General features: G+C 35.4%; 1 protein-coding gene across 3 annotated transcripts in view; it reads right to left on the bottom strand.

Moving 5' to 3' along the window:
- Positions 1 to 182: 182 nt before the first annotated feature.
- The window catches only part of LOC124456024 (dynactin subunit 2-like), a 29,441-nt gene continuing 10,965 nt past the window's right edge, over positions 183 to 18,658 (bottom strand). The window contains exons 15-20 of one of the 3 annotated variants that reach the window (XR_006952074.1): positions 17,135 to 17,206; positions 16,833 to 16,895; positions 14,051 to 14,090; positions 13,123 to 13,214; positions 12,568 to 12,736; positions 12,050 to 12,339 (exon numbers count right to left, since the gene is read on the bottom strand). Coding sequence is in view for 2 of the 3 variants with exons in the window: in XM_047006572.1 (XP_046862528.1) it covers positions 1,306 to 1,557; positions 7,614 to 8,174; positions 11,539 to 11,712 (987 nt within the window). In the remaining variant the exon portion in view is untranslated. The other 2 variants (XM_047006569.1, XM_047006572.1) reach the window with 2 other exon arrangements.

The following is an 18,658-nucleotide window of genomic DNA, read 5'->3' as shown; positions in this document are numbered from 1 at the left end:
TAAAGTTAATGAATTATATTGTTATTTAACCGGACCGTGCTGTTGATTCCTCGGTGAACGAGAAGGGTAGAAACAATCATAAGAACAATTCTACCAATAGTAGAAGATACGAGTACATTATTATAACCGAGCAAGGCGTGTATGTCATTATTAGCACTTTTCACAACATACCCTGCTTGAAATTCCGAGTGAGTAAATATATTTATAAATTTAAATCTTTGTCTTCTAAGATTTGAAATGTCACTCTTTACATATCGGACTATCTGTTTTCATTTCTGTATTACTTCGTTTAAGTTTTTCAATCATACATAAATGTCTATTTTCTTAACGTAACAGTATTAAATAAATTCACTAGAAATGCACAGGGTGAACTGTATGCATTTTTGCCGATTTATTTCACTTTTGACCGTTTTTTGGAATAACGAAGATTGCGCAATATCTGAAAATCTGACTGATGCACTAGCATCAGTAACATCAACCTGTATCCACTCCTGCCCAGGACTCTACTAACCTGGACGATCTACATCCACACACATGTAACGATTCTCCCGGATTCAAACCGTTCAATTTATTTCAAAACTAGCATAATTAAAAAAGCCACTAATACATTGTGGAGGGAAGTATGTCTTTTCCCCTGAAAAACAAGGGCTTTGAGAACAAAGAAACAAAACACTGAATGCAACACTGTTGATTTTGAGGTGCTAAAAATTAACTTATACTAGTGCTAACGTACGCCTTATGTTGGTGATAAAAGAAGCATATATATTATTTTAGTTCTGATGTGGGCGCTGATTTAACACTATAAAACGGCAAAAATGTTGATTTAGCGTCTAAAAATTTTAAAGTTTTGATATTGGTGTTTAAATTACACCTTCGCTTGTGCTAAGTTAACACGCAAGGTGCTAGTCGCAGATGTACAAATCAACAGTACTAGCAGGTGCCAGTTGTTGTAAACAGAGCCAAAATTAACAATTCAAAATTAACAGGAAGAAAAACTTATCGGTAGACCAGAACACGAGAGGACAACGATGCCCACATTGTTTAGATTTGTAGTATGTTTACTGTAATAATCTCTTGACGAAAGAACGCATTTTAGTTGCAAAACTCAACAATAAAATCGCAAGGCAGAACTAAGTTCTAACCTTTTTCTTAAAAGACTATTCACCATATCTTTAGCATTTCCCCCTCATATTTTTTTTGGGTACGTGACGTCTTTTTATTGAAAAGTTGGCAAAGTTGTGAAAACTAACATTTCCTTGCTAGATTCTTTTGCTGCATATTTCAAAACTATTCCTATGCAATATCCTATAATGGCATCAATCCAAAATGATTTAACAAGAAATGTAATCCCACCTGATGACCTTTAGTTAAACGCAATCGATGATGGGCTACGTGACATGTTGAACAAAGATAATCCATGCAGTCGAGGCAGCGAACAGTCGCTGGTAATTTGTCGTCACAGTTACTGCAGAAAATAGGTTCCAATTCAAAACGCTCAAGTGCAGCTCTGTCAAGCAACGTATTGACGAAAATGTCTGGAGGTAAACTATTAACATTCTGCACAAAAACAATAAAAGATTATGTGAATTTTAAGTATATCAGAGCTTGTATATCTAGACGAGAGACTTTACTAATAGTAAATTTCAGTAAAAATCGCGAATAAACTACATCATAAATTACCAAATAATCATTTAGAGGAAAATTTCTTTTCTCGCTTCAGTTCCTTACGGTCTCTCCAGCGAGACAGAACATTAGATCAAAGCAGGGTTATATCTATTAATTACGAGAGAGCAGAGGTGTGCTGCTAAATTTTCATTAGTGTTGACAATTATTTATATGTTTATATGTTAAACAAAAAACAATTTTGCAGCTGCGAGTACAGTAATTAGCTTTTATTTTTACGCACTCAATGTCAATATCAACTTTTTCGAGTGACACACAGCAGCATAGAATAGACAATACATAGAAGGGCAACTCGCATCGGTAACCTCTGACGTTAGCGTTGCACGCAGTCTTCTCTTTGCACACCGGAAGTTTAAAAAACTCCATTACTCGGGCCAGTAAAGAGTAGAATACTTACAACAAAAATATACGAAGTTGGAACTGTTTTAAGTGAGTTTAAATGTAAAATTTGAGACTTGTTGTCTTTGGTTTGCATTAAAATTATTAGCTACTGCACAATTTTCATTCGCAAAACAGTGGCAGAATAAATGTACATTCTTACAAATAGTTTTTTGGCATTCAGATGATACTGGTATATGGACTTTATGGTGTCTAAAATATTTCCACCAACACTGGCGCTCCTTGTGTGGTTTATCTCAGTCAGGTTTTTCAATGCACTGCAGACAAGAAGATAATGAATGTTTAATTTGCTTTGTTCAAATGCTTTGAAATGTCAGAACAAAAGCATGTTATCACCCACTTCATTCATATGAAAGAGCATTAGTGCATTTCAGAAAAATGTAGAGCTTGGAACAGTCCATATTACGAAAACCTGAACATATGCATTGGCATTTTCCATAATGACATTTTAGCGACAAATGTTTAGCTCCTGGTATTCAGCAGAATCAATTGCGAAAGCATGCGGTTGTGGGTATGGAACGACTTCGACCGCTTTCTTCTGGTTCACTTTATTCTTTGCAGCATTTTTAGAATACTTACAAGCGCGAAGTCTAGATCATTTGACATAACTTTCAGATAAAAAGGTTAATAATTTTGAGCAGGCACTGGTGATTAAAAAGTGTTTTCATAATTGAATGATATTTAGAAACTTATTCTATCGAGGTGTTTATGAAGAAATATAAAAAAATAAAAAAATTTTACCAAACCGTATTCATTTTACACTGACTACATGGCTAAAAACAAGTCTTTGCCCTCGATAACCATTGCTTATTAAAAGCTCTAACAATTACAAAAGGTTTAAATTTCAAAAAACCAGTTTATTTTTTTTTATTTAAAAATTTAATAGCTTCATTGTTAAAAATACAAGCACTGTTAGACTTTGGATGAAATACTACATGGTACTAGTCACTAGCAACACAGTCGTTACTTGAGAATCAAGCAAGCAATTGGCCTTATGGCTTGACCACGTGCGGGAAATATAGCAACCAGAAAAAAGATCAGACAATTAATTATAACTTTGCCTGACAAATTTAAAAGAGGAAAAATGACTTTGAAGCAAAACTATAATAAAAGTAATAATTGTATACTTCTGAAAATAATGTTTTATATCAAAAGTATAAGCTATTCACTCATTGAAACGGTTGAATTTTACCAATAAAAATGATAAACGTGTTAGCAGTGAAATAACGATCTCCCAGGCTATTTATATCATGTTTTGTCACAACCTCGAATGATCTTCCGAAATCTTTTGCGTACAAGGCGACTGATATTCCAAAACCACACTTTTAAAATATAATTTTTCTTCGTCATAGTCTACGTCCGATAGGAATCACATAACATTGCGCAAGTAAGCTAAAGCATATGTGGCATGCTTTGAAAATAGCGAATAAAGTAAATGAGAAGTTGCAGGAAAAATCCTTTTATTGCTTGGTTAATTACGAAGAAAGATCATTCGAGGAGAAAGAAGATTTAGAACAAGACCATTTTATCACCTGTGACACAAACGTAAGTCCAAACGTTATGTGGAAAGCTATCAGTAACTTGAAAAGGAAACTGAATTCTTTGGCAGGAACGCAAAACACACCCATCACCGATGCTTTTGCGAAGCGTAAAGCTTCGAATAATGTGTCTCAACCGTCACAATATCAAAAAGAAATCCCACAAGGGCCTTCTTGCAGAAAACAGAAAGTGCTTGGGGAAGCTTCCTACGATTCAGAGCAGGAAGTACCTGAAATGCTTGATAATGTTAAACATAATGGTGACGACATGATCTAAGGATTCGGGTGACAGAAACAACACAGATTATAATGCGCCCCCTTGTCGTTTGTGTTTATCTGGGTGATCTTGCAAATAAAAGGCGAGCTGAGAGGCAAAACTGAAGGAAGGGATTGAGTTCTTTATCTTCGTGAGTCTCCAACTGTGCGGAAAATTTGAGCTAGTAAAATCGCAAGATCTACGCCTGGAAATGTGTGAAGGGTCTCTACATGTGGAGGCCTTTGGTCGCCTTATGAAGCTGATCAGTATATAAATTACGTGGAATTAGAAGCAGCCCTTCTTTCACTTTAGGCACTTGCATGTAAAAAAATGCAACACACACACACAAACAACGGACAATACTACAGAAGTGGTTGCAATGAACCATATGAGCACTAGCCGCTTAACTCCAAGTAATACATTAGCTATAAACATTTGGAAATGGTGTATTTATAGAAACATCTAGGTGTCGACAGTGCACATCACTAGGAGAATTAACAATGATGCAGATAGGGAGCCAAGGATACTAAGCATCAGTAATGAATGGATGTTAAATCAACATTTCATACACCAGCCTCTTAATAGAATGCAAATGCAACCAAAGATAGATAAGATTGCATCCAGGCTCAATACGCAAATTCCAAAATACATTTCATTTAGACCCTTTGCGTTTGACGTCACAACTGACGCATTGCTTCAAAAGAATAGACGGTTTTTTCGCCTACCAACTATCAGAAGGAATGGGAACTCAAATAAGCAAGAACTTCAACGAAACAGGTAAGAGCAATGGCTTCGACAAACATGCAGGGACGACAATCTTACGCCAAAGAAGTTTGCAAATATTCGTGTGTGTTGCGACCACTTTGTATCAATTAAAAAAATTTCTCTTCTCTATCAATACATTATACATAAGTGTGTTCGAGAGTACCGTTTCCCAAGCAGCTCAAGAAGAATCCTCTAGATAAGAAATGTTTCTAATCGAGATACGTTTTCTTTCCAAATCTTCTCAACTTGTAAAATTTTTTGTACAAAAAGAATTTCTTCACTCCATACAACAAAATCACAATTACTACGTTCACTGCAAAACTCTTGTGCTTGGACATAGAAAAAATGTCAAGAAATAAGGTTTGATGAAAAGAAAGTTTTTAATTAACATTGCTGTGTGTACATGCGCAACATTAAATCTATGTGAAGACTCAACTGTCGACCAATCCTTGCAGATTTTTCCATTTATTTGGAAATTAACCTGATAATAATAGCTACGATTCCTTTCAAGTCCCTTTCCATAAGGTGTTTCTTCCTGGCAAAAGTTCTAGTCAGCCAGGGCTGCATCTAATGTGTCATCTTGAAGGCAATAAGGATACTAAACATACATAATTACAAAAACAGTTAACAAGGTTCCAATTATTGACATAATTGATACACGATTGCATTACTTATCGACCAACTCTTCTGGGCTGGACCAAATGAACGGTTATTTTTTCCGCCTTTCAGTGTCATTCTAAAGGTCCCTCAAAAGTTAGAACAGGACAAGGCCACCGGAGTAGTTATAATTCTCAACTGGCCAACACAAGTTTGGTATTGAATGGCAAAGAGAATGTTGGTTAGCCATCCAGTCCTATTGCAGCATCAGGTCAAATAACTAACTCTGCCTAGTCCTCTAGGAGGTACATCTGTCACACAAGAAACTGGATTAGTTTGTTTGCCACCTGTTAGGGACAGTTGCATGCACACAGACTTACCAACAGCTTCAAACATCATCATGAAAGCATGTAAGAACGGAACCAAAAAACACTACCAAACATGCTTTATCAAGTGAGAAAACTACTGATTAGAATAGATTAGCCTGGTTTCAGCTTCTGTGAAAGATGGTATTATTTTTCTCGCAGAGCTGGTGAATACGAGGGTATTGGCTATATCGCAGTCAACACAGCAAGATCAGCAATTGAAACCATAATTGGAATAAACGGTTGCTTGACATTTGGCATACACCCTTTAGTACGGTCTTTTTACACGTTTAAAAGGTGTTTTTGAACATAAAACTACACAAACGCTTTACAATACATCAAATTACAGGTAAGTTTCGCAAAATCTTAAAGTACGCCAGCGTGAAGCTACTTGCCAGAGTAATAGCTTATTTTACGCATGCGGACAAAAAATGCCACGCGTCAACCAGCGAGTTGCCTCTGTATGCATTCTCTATTCTATGATAGCAGATCAGAATATTGGGACTGGGAACAGAGGAAGTAAGGAAGAAAAAAGATATACATGAGAGTTGTTGTTTGTAGTGTTAAGTAAAGAGTTTTTGATGTACAGGGTGACCCAAAAAGATTCGTACCCATGAAAATTTCAATTATGGCTTTAATTAAAAAGCTATTTATTTCAAATTACAACCACACATCATTCAGTTAATGGAAGACTATTCACAAGAGTTTCGGCTATTTCTGTCAATTTTTAGTCAATTTATGGCTTTCCCAAGATGTGTTCCAAGTGTCCACCATTTCGTTGCAAGCAAACCTGTACTCGTCTGGCAAAGTTTTGAATCACTTTTATACACTCCTCTTTCGGGATGGCTCTTATTTCTGAAGAACTTAAAACTGCCATCACAGCAAAAATAAGAGCCATCCCGAAAGAGGAGTGTATAAAAGTGATTCAAAACTTTGCCAGACGAGTACAGGTTTGCTTGCAACGAAATGGTGGACACTTGGAACACATCTTGGGAAAGCCATAAATTGACTAAAAATTGACAGAAATAGCCGAAACTCTTGTGAATAGTCTTCCATAAACTGAATGATGTGTGGTTGTAATTTGAAATAAATAGCTTTTTAATTAAAGCCATAATTGAAATTTTCATGGGTACGAATCTTTTTGGGTCACCCTGTATTACAAAAGGAAATTACAAACTGAGATGATTTAAGCAATCTTCCAAATCAACAGGTGTTTGTTTTCTTAGAAGTTTTACAAGTCTATGATACACTTTTAACTCACGGTTTTGATGCTAAAAAACTCCCGAAAATGGGTTTCAGCAATGATGTACACTAGCTAAAACAAGTACCAGTTTGGTCAACAAACAACGAGCGTAAACGTTTGTACACAAATTATCAACCCAGAAAACAAAGTTGATAGAAGGTTGCAGATAAGAGCTAAAAACGATACTCTACAATAGTTAGATTTATGTAGATCACAACCACACGAGTCCGACGTGAATGTTGGCTGTTTTCTCTTCAATTTTTTTCAGTGCCCAAGAAACAAGAATTCTCACAAATAAAGAAAAAGCACACATCTTCCTTGTTAACTTGCGAGCATTTAATGGAATCTTTTTGTACATTAGTGGACCGGCGTTTGTCAAAATAAATTGTAACTCCTCTAGTTTGAATTCAAAGTACTTTTGAATTTCTAAAGAATAAAATATTGCCAATGGTATGCCTCTAAATTGCTAAGAAATGTAAATATATGCCAAAATAAACTGCAGTAATTTAAACCGTAGTAATTTATTATTAGATCCGCCACAGTTTGGGTATGCATAAGACTTTTCATTAATAACTAATCAAAACAAAATCAGGGCTGCCATATTGCTGACATGCAAGGGTTGGATTTGTAAACGGACTCTGAAAACAATTTTAAGAAGGTTAACCAGTGGTTTTGGTAGTGTAAATTGAAACATATCTTTTAACCAAATCTCAACAAACTAGTCAACTTTATCGTACAACTTTATGAAAACGGCCGGTGATACTTACATCAACCTCGAAATCTTTTTGACATTTTAAACAGCGTATCCAATTTTCTGTTCGGTGAGATACCTCATCTTCCAGACATCCTAAGCAAAAGCTATGTAGACATGGAAGTAGTCGAGGCTCAATATATTGCCGATGACACATGGCACACTTTAAATCAGATAAAACATCTCTACACAACATGTCGTGATGCGAGCTTTCATACGATGGCGGGGCCATCTTGTTGGTGTGTTGGGGTTGTTCGATGGGGCTTTCTGGAACTGCATCACCATGCAGGGTTGACAAAAATATAGGCACCTTACGTTCATTCGATAAGTCATTCATCCTCGCCTGTTGGCTGAAGTGTAAAGCGTCTTCTGCCTTTTCTTGAGTTTTTGAAAAAGACATTTCCTGCTGAGTTCTTCTTCCATCATCGTTCTTAAGTAGGTGCGAATGTCTACTGACACAAGCTTGCTCAGTCTTTGGCCTGCCTGTGTTTACATTAGACGTGATGCAAGAATGTGATCCTTGAAGTCGCTTAACCATACAATGGGTAGAGGCAGTAAATTCCACCGGTTCTGTGATCTATACACAATTACGAGAGAAAAATCTTTGTATAAACTTCGATGTGTGGTTGAGAAGGTAACACAGCGAGTGCGAATGAATGTGGCGTCATTTGCCTCTTTTTAATTTTTAATCTAGTTACACAAATGACACATTGTTTGTGACACAAGTAATAAGTGTGCTTCATTCTTCTTTATTAATAATATATCTCTCGCACAAAGCTTGATCCTCTCAAAGGGTAAAAAATTAATAACAAAATGACAAAAATAAAGGAAAATTTTACACTGGGTAATAAAAAATCGGATAATTCATCGAAATGAAAGAAATATTTAAAAGATAATTACATACTTTTGTTTAAAAGTATTGTTTTTTCTGAACCACTTAAAAAGAAAAATACATGAACACAATTATTCTTTGCCAGTATAAGTTTTGATTGTATCAAAAGAAATTGTATTAAATAAAAACAGACAATGGTTTTGCCATCAGCATGAAAACCGAGCACAAATAAAGCGCACTCTAGCTGGCAAAAACATGAAAACTTTTTGCCTTTAAATGTTTGTCCACTTGGGAAGTGATTGCATTTCGCAAATAGTATTGAATATGATTTTCAGTTTCAACTAATATGTATTCATAGCAAACTTTACTAGAGTAAACTGTTTACTTTTCATGCTTTTCACTTTAAGTTGGCAAACCACGAGTTTATATATTCCAAACCACAACTTATCTTTTATTAATTTTATGAAAATGAAAAAAACCCGAAACTAAAGTACAGATAAATATACAGATATAGCTAACTAGTGTCGAGTGATTTAAATATTTATAGTGAAATCTGAAAACAAAATAATGCGTTGTTCTTTAGCTTTTGAAGTCTTGCAGGAATTGTGCAGCTATGTTCATTTTTGACTTTGTTGTGAAGAAATTAAAGTTTTAACTTTTCAAGAAACACCGTACACAATTTCAAGTTCAGTGATAATTTGTGCCCAATAACAACCTTTTTCAAGTGATTTTGCGGTTTCATTGAGCAGCTGTTCTCACATAAAAGGTAACACATGTATGAAAAGATGAAGGACCATTGAGAGCACTTTGCATACACCGTGCAAATGTTTTGAGTACGTTATTTTCTTTTTAATACATTCAGTGGCGCAGCCCGCAAGTTTGGTAGTGCTATGTAAATTTTTCTGTGCTCACTCACTGTAAAAACAATAGATTCCTAAAGAAATGAATAATGATAATGAACGGGCAGCCCCACTGAATGTATTAAAAAAATAACGTACTCAAAACATTGCACGATGAAATTTGTGGCCTGGCCACGCCACTGAATACATTGGCGAATGATTTTTGAAGTTGCAAAGTTGAAAGACCTTCTTCAGTTTAATTAAATTAAAACACGTTATTAGATAATAAGCTGAGTGGTGAATTGGGTTTCAAAACATTTTGCAGAAAGGCCCAGCTTCATACGTATGAGGAAAAAAACAACAACTTAAATCAGCCATGAAAGCTATTTTCTGGTAAACCTTGCTACACAGATGACATAAAAAATCAGAAGCAAAGATTTACATTCTTCATGCATTGGCTGAGAAAAACTTGCTGTTGCTAACTAAATTTTGCATTCATTTATATTTGAACGATAATCTTCCACAGATTACGGCCTACATTCTTTAACACGTTCAGAGAGTGGCCTGAAGATCTATTGGTATTTGAATGTATTTTCCAGATAAAGTAAAAGTAGCTTAGTTATATGTAAAAAACTGACTTATGAAACCAACAGAGGAGCAAAAAAAAAATACAACTTACATTGCATAGAATAGTATCGTATAGCCTTATGTGCACCGAAACGTAGACTTTCTTATATTTCTTCATTGAAACTAGAGCTCGTATTCTAGCTAATATTTAAATAGCAATACGGGAGAAACATTGTATAGTAATGCACAACATAATCCCACCTGGCTTAAGCATTTCAACATAATTTTAGTCAATGCGTTAATTTAGTTGTGTTGAAAGCAGAACATAATATTTTTGTATGTAGTCCATTCTTTTGTTACAAAGCTATGGCATTAGGAGTTTATTTTCTTAATGGTAACTCGCGTTTTCGTTTCATTGCATACCGACGCCACACTAGCCGTTGGTTTGAACAGATTGTAGACCGGTTTCATAAACATTAGACAGCTTTAGCAAAGACTACGAGTACGACTACGAGTACGAATTACGTCATTTTGGCGCGAATATTTATTTAGCCGTATTGTGATGTATTTTTAAGGACAGAAAGTAGGTATATTTTTTCATTGTGTAAGAAATTAGTTTACAGTACTAATTTCGAGCATCCAGGCTTTCTTTAGAACCTTTTTTGAGCGCATATGTACATTTAAAAGGAAATATGACCTTGATAACTTTCATGTATTCCGTACGCAAAGTGAACGGTAAACAAACAATAAATTAGCATAAATATATCGTACATAAAATTTAAAATAGTGAAGATTTTTCACTCTAAAGAGTCCTATGTTCTTGCAAAATCAGTATTACCGATTAGTTGATATCATTATTGACAAATGGAGCCGTAGCTGCTTCGCAAACGTCGGTGTTTTTCACAATAAAAAGACTGCTCTGTTGTTTATAGCTAAAACTAAATGTTGACGAAGCGACAACGACAACAAACTTCCTCGTGACATTCCCTTACACGGTCAAACTTCGTACTCGTTGTCGTAGTCGTACTCTTAATAGAGCTAAAGCTCTATTTCGGAGGACAGGCAAACGTCATTACCGTAGTTTCCGCACCAAGAAATCTTTGTCTTTTAAAACATTATTAATGTACAAATGAATTCTATAATTTCTATATTGGAGAGCACTTTGCGCTTTTGAATCGAAGGGGGACTTGTAATTAAGGCTTTGCTTGGTTTGCTTGTCCTAAGAATTCAACCTTTAGAACAGTTGCTATTTGTGTGATACTGGTCTATACATATCAGACTACATTGTTTTTATCTCTCGGTATATCAAGGCTAAAATTGGTTTTAAATTTCTTACGAAATCTTATAGAGAAATAGAAACTCAAGTTTATAAGTTTAATAGCCAAGTTTGAAAATCACATAATTTGACAATGTGACAATAATTACACATGTTTGACAATCATTCTAACATATAGACCTTTAGTGTCGCTTATCCCCAAGTAAAACACTTATCAGATAAATAAAAATATTTGGTTTAGCCGAGCAGAAATTTAGCAATCATATAAACAGAGAAATTTAAACATATTCAAATATATATTCCCGAATATAAAATATGCAGTGAAACGTGAAAACTTACCTGTCGTAAAACGCAATTTTAAATCAGCAATAGTTTCAAAAATTTGTCTTGTACATATTTCGTCTCCACTAAAAGTAAAATTTCTAACCTCAGGTTTTGTGAGATCATCATTCACATTCGATTGAGCTGGAGAGTCATCACCGATCACTCTTTCATTACTGAAGGAGCCCATATACATTAGTCTTTGTAAAATTCTAATCAATCTTTCATCGGTGTTGTGTACGCTGCTCGAATTTTTCTCTTCACAAAACTGTCCTTCCATGTCGGATATTTTTATGAATAAAATAGGTAATAGTCTTCAGCCTAAAGGCTCTAAACATTTCAAAGATCACGTCATAGAGAAAGCAATACAACCAACAAGAACGTGTATAGAACGCGGGATAGACATAGCGCGGGATAGACATAACACATAACCACATAACAACAAGAACGCGGGTAGACATAACACATAACAAAACAAACACCAGATACAATGTATGCTCCCGCCTAATTTGGGTGATACCTTGATACCCAGCCAATTATGCCGCTGTCTTAAACTGTACTTTTCTTGTCGACTTGTTCACATTTATGACATTATATATAACAGTCATGAGCCGTAATCCTTCACCAGACGACAGTTTTATTAAATAGAAAAATCTAACATAATCTAAACAAGGAAGTCTTGTGAAATTTAATTCAAGTTATAAAACAAGACAAGTTTTTCATTCTGTCTGATAATGGTTTTAAAATAAAGCCGAAATAATACAGTTTGAATTGTTTTGCTTTATAACTTGAATTTAACTTTGCAAGATGTCCTAGATTTTTCGGATTATATTTTATCTTATATTCTTGAGTTCTGTCTATCGTGATCTACTTTCTTTAGTGGCCATAGGCAAGGATAGCTGAATACCTATATATGAAAACAAGATTTAAGCCATGTTTAGCACATAGAAACCTTTCGCAAAAGCAACCCCATGACGCAGAAAAGCTGAATAAATAGGAGATCAAATGAAACATTTAAAAAAAACAAAAAATTAAAAACACAGCGTAACCTGAGCATGCATTATCTTTATTCATCTCAAGTTGTCCTTAATTTTGGCAGGGACTTTAAGGAAAGATTTGCAATTAAAGACATTACCTCAGACTTTTACATTGATGAACAAGTAAAAGCAAAGATTTTTAAAAGCATCATACATTTTCTAGGATCCCGATTTCTGGTACATTTTCAAGAGAGACGATATTCGCTCATCTAATTTGCGGCAATTGTCTCCAATTGAAGCAACATTTTTTTCAAAGTTCGAGGCAACCTATTAGAAAAACATATTCAACGCATTTACATCAGAGCCGGATTAACCTTTCACGTGCCCCTGACTTTTTCTAACGCGGAGCACCTCCCACCTCCCTCGTATACAGAGTAATCAAAAATATATATGTACACTTTGTGAAAAAATTGTTTTCATACAAAAACACGAGCGTATGAAAATCAATCTGGATCGTTATCAAACCTAGCTGGTATACAAATAAATAATTATAATAAGAAAACTCAAGTAAAAATCAAACTTAGCTGGTCTATCATAAGACTAAGATAGATCTGAAATACTCTTTCAAAGATAAAAATTCGCATCCATCACAAACATGGATGTCAATTTTCACAGGTATATAAACAGAAACACCCAATTGTACCAGCACAAACCTGTGACAAAAGTTTCTGCTGCGTCTGAAGTTGGCCGGCAATAGCAGTTTGAGTTGAATCCAAATGAGTTAAAGAAGAGCTAAACAGGTTGGCTACAAAAATGCAAATATTTTATGAGACTAAGACATGTACGTTTACCGGTATACGTATACAATACAAAAAAGCCTATTTATTTATGAAAAATTACTACGCATATATTTATCTTTTCCAGCCGCAATGTGACTGTATAGTAAATTAAACAATCTAAATTATAGATCCCACCCGGAAACTGTCAACTATGATTACATTAATTGCACAAAACATCAAAAATAAAAAACATTAAACTGTTTGAAAACAAGAACATTGAGAGCGAAATTTTTCTGTCTCGATGAAGCCACGAAAAACAAGGGATAGAAATGTTGAAAAGGTTTAACACAGGGGCGGGCAACTTCTCCAGTCGGCGGGCCAGATTTAGGAAAATGAAGTTATTGGTGGGCCGGATTATTACATGAATAATATTCAATATCTTAATCACAGATATAAACGGATACAGTCGGCGGACCGGTCAAAATCCCTTCAGGGGCAGGACCCGACCCGCGGGCCGTATGTTGTCCACCCCTGGTTTAACATGTGTAAAATTATTGGCACTACCCATAATAGACAAGTATTAACGACACTGGTCATCCATTTTTGGAAATATGGCCGAAAAAGTTTATCGTGTATTATCGTGTTAAAGACACCAAAAATAGTAGTACGTACTTATGTGCTCATTTTCTTAATTTCTTAATTAACCATTTGTGTAAAAAATAGTAGTATATGAAATCTAGTGTTTCTTACTTTTACTTTCAAAGGAAAAACATGTCAACAAATACGTCTTTAAAATTTTGTTACACATTTGCAAAAAGTGAGAGATAGCCATTCGACGTTAAAATCGCTTTCAGGAACTTACCTTGATTGTGTAATGATTTTAGCAATTCCAAGCGATAAATCTAAATAAATGTAAATCCATTTAAGCCAAACTGATGTATTTCCAAATGCAGGAAACGGCTCACACTGCACCAAGCAATTGTTCACCATGCACCCAAATCAATCATTAACAATGACCCCCCAAGTAATCGTTCACACTGCACCCTAAAGCAATCGGTCAAACTAAACCTCCAAGCTATCGTTTAAACTGTAATAAGCTGTCGTTTACACTGCACCCCCAAGCAATCTTCCACACTCCACCGCCAGAAAATCGTTTGCACTGCAGCTACAGGCAATACCCACGCTGCACAATCGTGACAATGTTTTAAACTGACTTTGCGAAAACGGAGGCGGATGATTGCTCATTTGACAGGAGAGGTGCAGACTTTCCACGTGGGATGCATCGTTGTTCACGTCTTATTAATGTTCAAATTGTGGTGGCTTTGTGTGATGCAAGGCTGTACGATGATTGGTCAAGTAGTTGGTCCGTGTGTGTTGGTTTTTGGAAACTGTGGTTCGTAGTTTTTGATTGTCATGTTTAATTAAACAGTCAAAAAAAGAAAGAGTCCCGTTTTCCTCGACATCTTTGGTGTGTAGATGTATTTCGAAGTGAAGATTTTCTGTTCGTTAATGTGAGTATGAAAATCATCAATCTCGTGGGCGTGTAGTGCTGTGATCGTATCGTCTAAGCAGCGGAACCAAAAAGGTAGTGCATATTGGTAAGTCGCAAACACCTGTTACCTCTATAGTCTGCATGACAATTTCAGCAACTATAACAGAAATGGATGAGACCATTGGTGTTCGGTGTGATTGTTTTTAGTGTTAGTGTTGTGTACTGGAAGTCAAGGTGAGAAAGGTTTCAGTAGCTTCATAATGTTTTCAGTCGGTGGTAGGAGTATGTCTGTGGTCTTTGTAATGAGAGTTTTGTACAGGTCAGAGCCAGAACAAGTGAAATACTCGTGAACAGTGATTTGAATGAAAAAACACCAGTGTGCAGTTGTCGGGAGTTTGTATGGTGTCTATTTTTTAATGAAGGTTTTGGTGGATTGTAGATTTGGGTTTTAATTTGTTTGTAAGTTATTGCAGTATGTCAAAAACAAAGAACAACAAAACGAACGACAAGGTGCAGTTTACAGTTACAAAAAACTGCTACAACTAAACATATCACAACAATCACTGCAACCTAACAAATGACTTAATAAACCTTAAACGAACAATAAACACATTACTTCAGATTAATACACTATACACAACGAAACACATCTTCCTACAGACAAAATACAAGGACGTTCGAACCAAACAACAAATACGGCGAACCTGACTTTTATTGTTCGCTTGAATCTAAACGTCTACCGCTGACGTTGTCAAAACATCAATCAACATCAACACCAACGGTCCTTCTCAGGACTATACTAACCTGGACGAGCTACATCTATTACTTAGCCTTACTGCACAATTTCCTACCCTCTAACACTTTCATAACAATAGTTTAAAGTATGTAACACCGTTTTAGAATTTTTCTTGCGGGGGGAAGCGGGTCTGGGCTGCATGATAGAGTTTCAGATTTGACTACGAGTATGATTACCGCTATGTGATTTGATCGTGAGGAATCTGGGTTCGATAAACAGGTTGTCGTACTCGTAGTGAAGAATTATTGTTGTTAAAATACACTGTAATATATTTATTTTTGAAGCATTCATTACTCAAGAATGTGTAAGCGTAGAAAACGTATTGAAGTAGCAAGAAAAAACTCTCCGGGAAGTGTCCTTTCCGCATTGGCATTACAGTCAAAATATGTAACTGAACAAATGATCAGCGAAGCTTGTCACATTCTTGGTGAATTTGTGGAAAAATAGCTTTACAGCGAGAAATGAAAACAGCGGATTAGCAGGGCTAAATAATCTATTTCATACCGAAGTAATGAAATATTTTGTTTTGTTCAATAAATTTTATTGCATAAAGTCAGTGATAATATTTTTTCGAGAAAAACAATGGCGCGAAGAACAAAATGATCGGCAATAAAAAAAACAAATGTAACAGTAGTGATTAACAAAAAGATACCAAACGTTTCTCTCATAAATATATAAAAAAACAACTTCGTAATATGGCAATACAGTTTTCAAAGCCAATCAAAAAAGCAAATATATCAACACTTTTTTATGATATTAATAAATATGCCTTTTAACTCAAGCAAAAATAAAAATAAAAAATGCTCTAAAAATAATGACTTTCTTAACTCGTAGTGTAGACTACGATATTTTTCAAAATCGCGTATTCAATTAGGCGACGACTAAGACTTTTTTCATCAGTACGTCGTCACGATAAAAAAGCGAAAATGAGCAATCGCGTAACGGTATTCGTACTCGTAGTCAAATCTAAGACTCTAATATAGCGGATCTTGGGACCACTGGTCCGAGAAAATAATTGAGGTTCGCAAAAAATATTATAGTAAAAGTTACGAAAAGTTATAGAATTGCCAAGTAAAAGAAACTGAGTAGAAAAGCTTCAGATATAAATAGGCACATGTCAAAAAGCAATCTTAGCACTCAGGAAAGTCAGAACTTGGTAAAACAAAGTCGTCATTGCAGTTCATACAAGTTGTTTTTTCATCTACTGCATTTAATAGCAAGTATTGATCAGTGTTGTAGCCAGGATTTTCACAAATAGATGGCCAGTTAAGAAGAAAGTAAAGCTATGATTGTCGTTTAAACATTGTAATGTGCCTGGTGCTCCCAGAAAATATAAACACTGTGCGAAACACTTACCAACTCAGGAACAACATCTGCAGTTGCATCAAACTTAGACACCTTTGCGTAAAGATCAGATACCTAGAAAGGAAACACAAATCAAAAGGACAAACGTCAATGAGAAACGAATTAGGAACCAATTCAGAAATCAAAATATTTGTGAACATGAGCCGTAACGAAGAAATTGAGATAAGACTAAAATAAAAAATGTGCGTTGCAAAAACTTTTAACATCAAATGTAGACAAAGTTAATCTATTCTGAGTTCCAGTCAGCGTGCCTTTGTTCTACAATACAGAGATTTAAGGGAACAAACTTAAACCTTATTTTGTTTTTCCACATTTTCTTTGTCCGACTTTTTTGAAGAAAGTTCATCAAGATGATATAACAAACCCTGCATAAAAATAGAAGGTAAAAACGTATATCACACCTAAATTTGTAAGTCTTCTTAAGTTTTTGTCAGTTAAAGTGTCTCGCTTGTCAAGTGTTGTTAAAACGGGATGAGAAAAAGCCAATGGTAACAATGTTGTAACGCCTATCAGATTCTACATATCCAAAAAATTCAAAAAGATTTCGGCAAAAACATATAAAACATTAACCAATAGGAGTCTTTACGCCACTGCTACAATTTTCAGTAATGAAAGCAATGCCAAATCGCCCTAGTACAAAGGTGCGTTATCGGAAGGTTTCCTCATTCTTTAATAGAGAGAAAAAAACAGGTATTTTCTAAACGAGGAAAAGCAGTGCCAGAACAGACTTAAAGAGAAGAAACTCCCAAACTGGCTTCGCTGGTTCATCTTTTCCTCGTTTCAAGTTATTGAAAATGAATTTTTGAACCATAGTAAACCGTTGGTCATGGCACCCTGTTAAATGTATTTTTCTGTCAACAAGCGGCAAATTACAGAGAATCCAGCACACCTACGGACTATCAAAAGTTACAGATGGACAAGTCGAAAATGTTGGTCAATAACTTTTGCACAACAGAAAAAAGAGCGTCGGGTAGGTTTTCCACCAATTTATAATCAGTTCTTTTACGTTTTACAAACGTAGAGCAATCTTGCATTCCGTGATCAGTCTAAAAACCTGAAAACATTTCTCCCATACAATCACTAAAAATTGGAGGACATTCATCTTCTGGCGATTTACTTCACCAGCATAATTGGCGAGGGATAATGAATCTGGAGGATGTGTATTTCGTGATTTAACTTTACTAACATAACTACAAATTTTTCAATTTAAGTGGAATGTTCTTTACTGAGTTCGCATGCCTTCCATTTAAACTGTAGTATAGAAAGGTCAAAAACTGTTACAAAAAGGGCGATAAAATCAGTTGCTGCAATTCTCTGCCGAGTAGGAGCATGTCTGATAATAACCAGGACGATCTCGTGTTTACGAATATCTCGTATCTGAGACAAGCGACTGTGTTCATGCTAACGATGATCATGACGATGATAATTTATCAGAATTAATGGTTAGCAATACCAAAACCGATAAAATACATCCCAATTCACCTGATGACACACTGAAATGTCTTGGTGAAGCGTAAGAAGACGCTGAACCCACATTTGGTGATATCAAACAACAGCTGGCTGAGATGGCTGTAAATGCTGAAATATTGTCTAAACTGCCATCAACAACGAGCAGATTTGAATGTCGCAATTATTCAAGAGACAGTTAGAAAGACTGCTCTCATTTCAATCCAAACAGCTCAAACTTTAAAGCGACACTAACACCAGCGAGCTTGATGTAAAGGAGCAACAGACTCAGAAAGTCGACTCAATTGCTCTGAATGACTCTTAGAACCTCCAAATCATGCTATATTTATGTTACAAAAGGTCAATGTCAT

This window comes from Xenia sp. Carnegie-2017, unplaced genomic scaffold (assembly GCF_021976095.1).
Source record: "Xenia sp. Carnegie-2017 unplaced genomic scaffold, XeniaSp_v1 HiC_scaffold_41, whole genome shotgun sequence".
Lineage (NCBI taxonomy): Eukaryota > Metazoa > Cnidaria > Anthozoa > Malacalcyonacea > Xeniidae > Xenia > Xenia sp. Carnegie-2017.
Note: the sequence above shows the minus strand (reverse complement) of the source record. Positions and strands in the feature narration are given on the sequence as shown.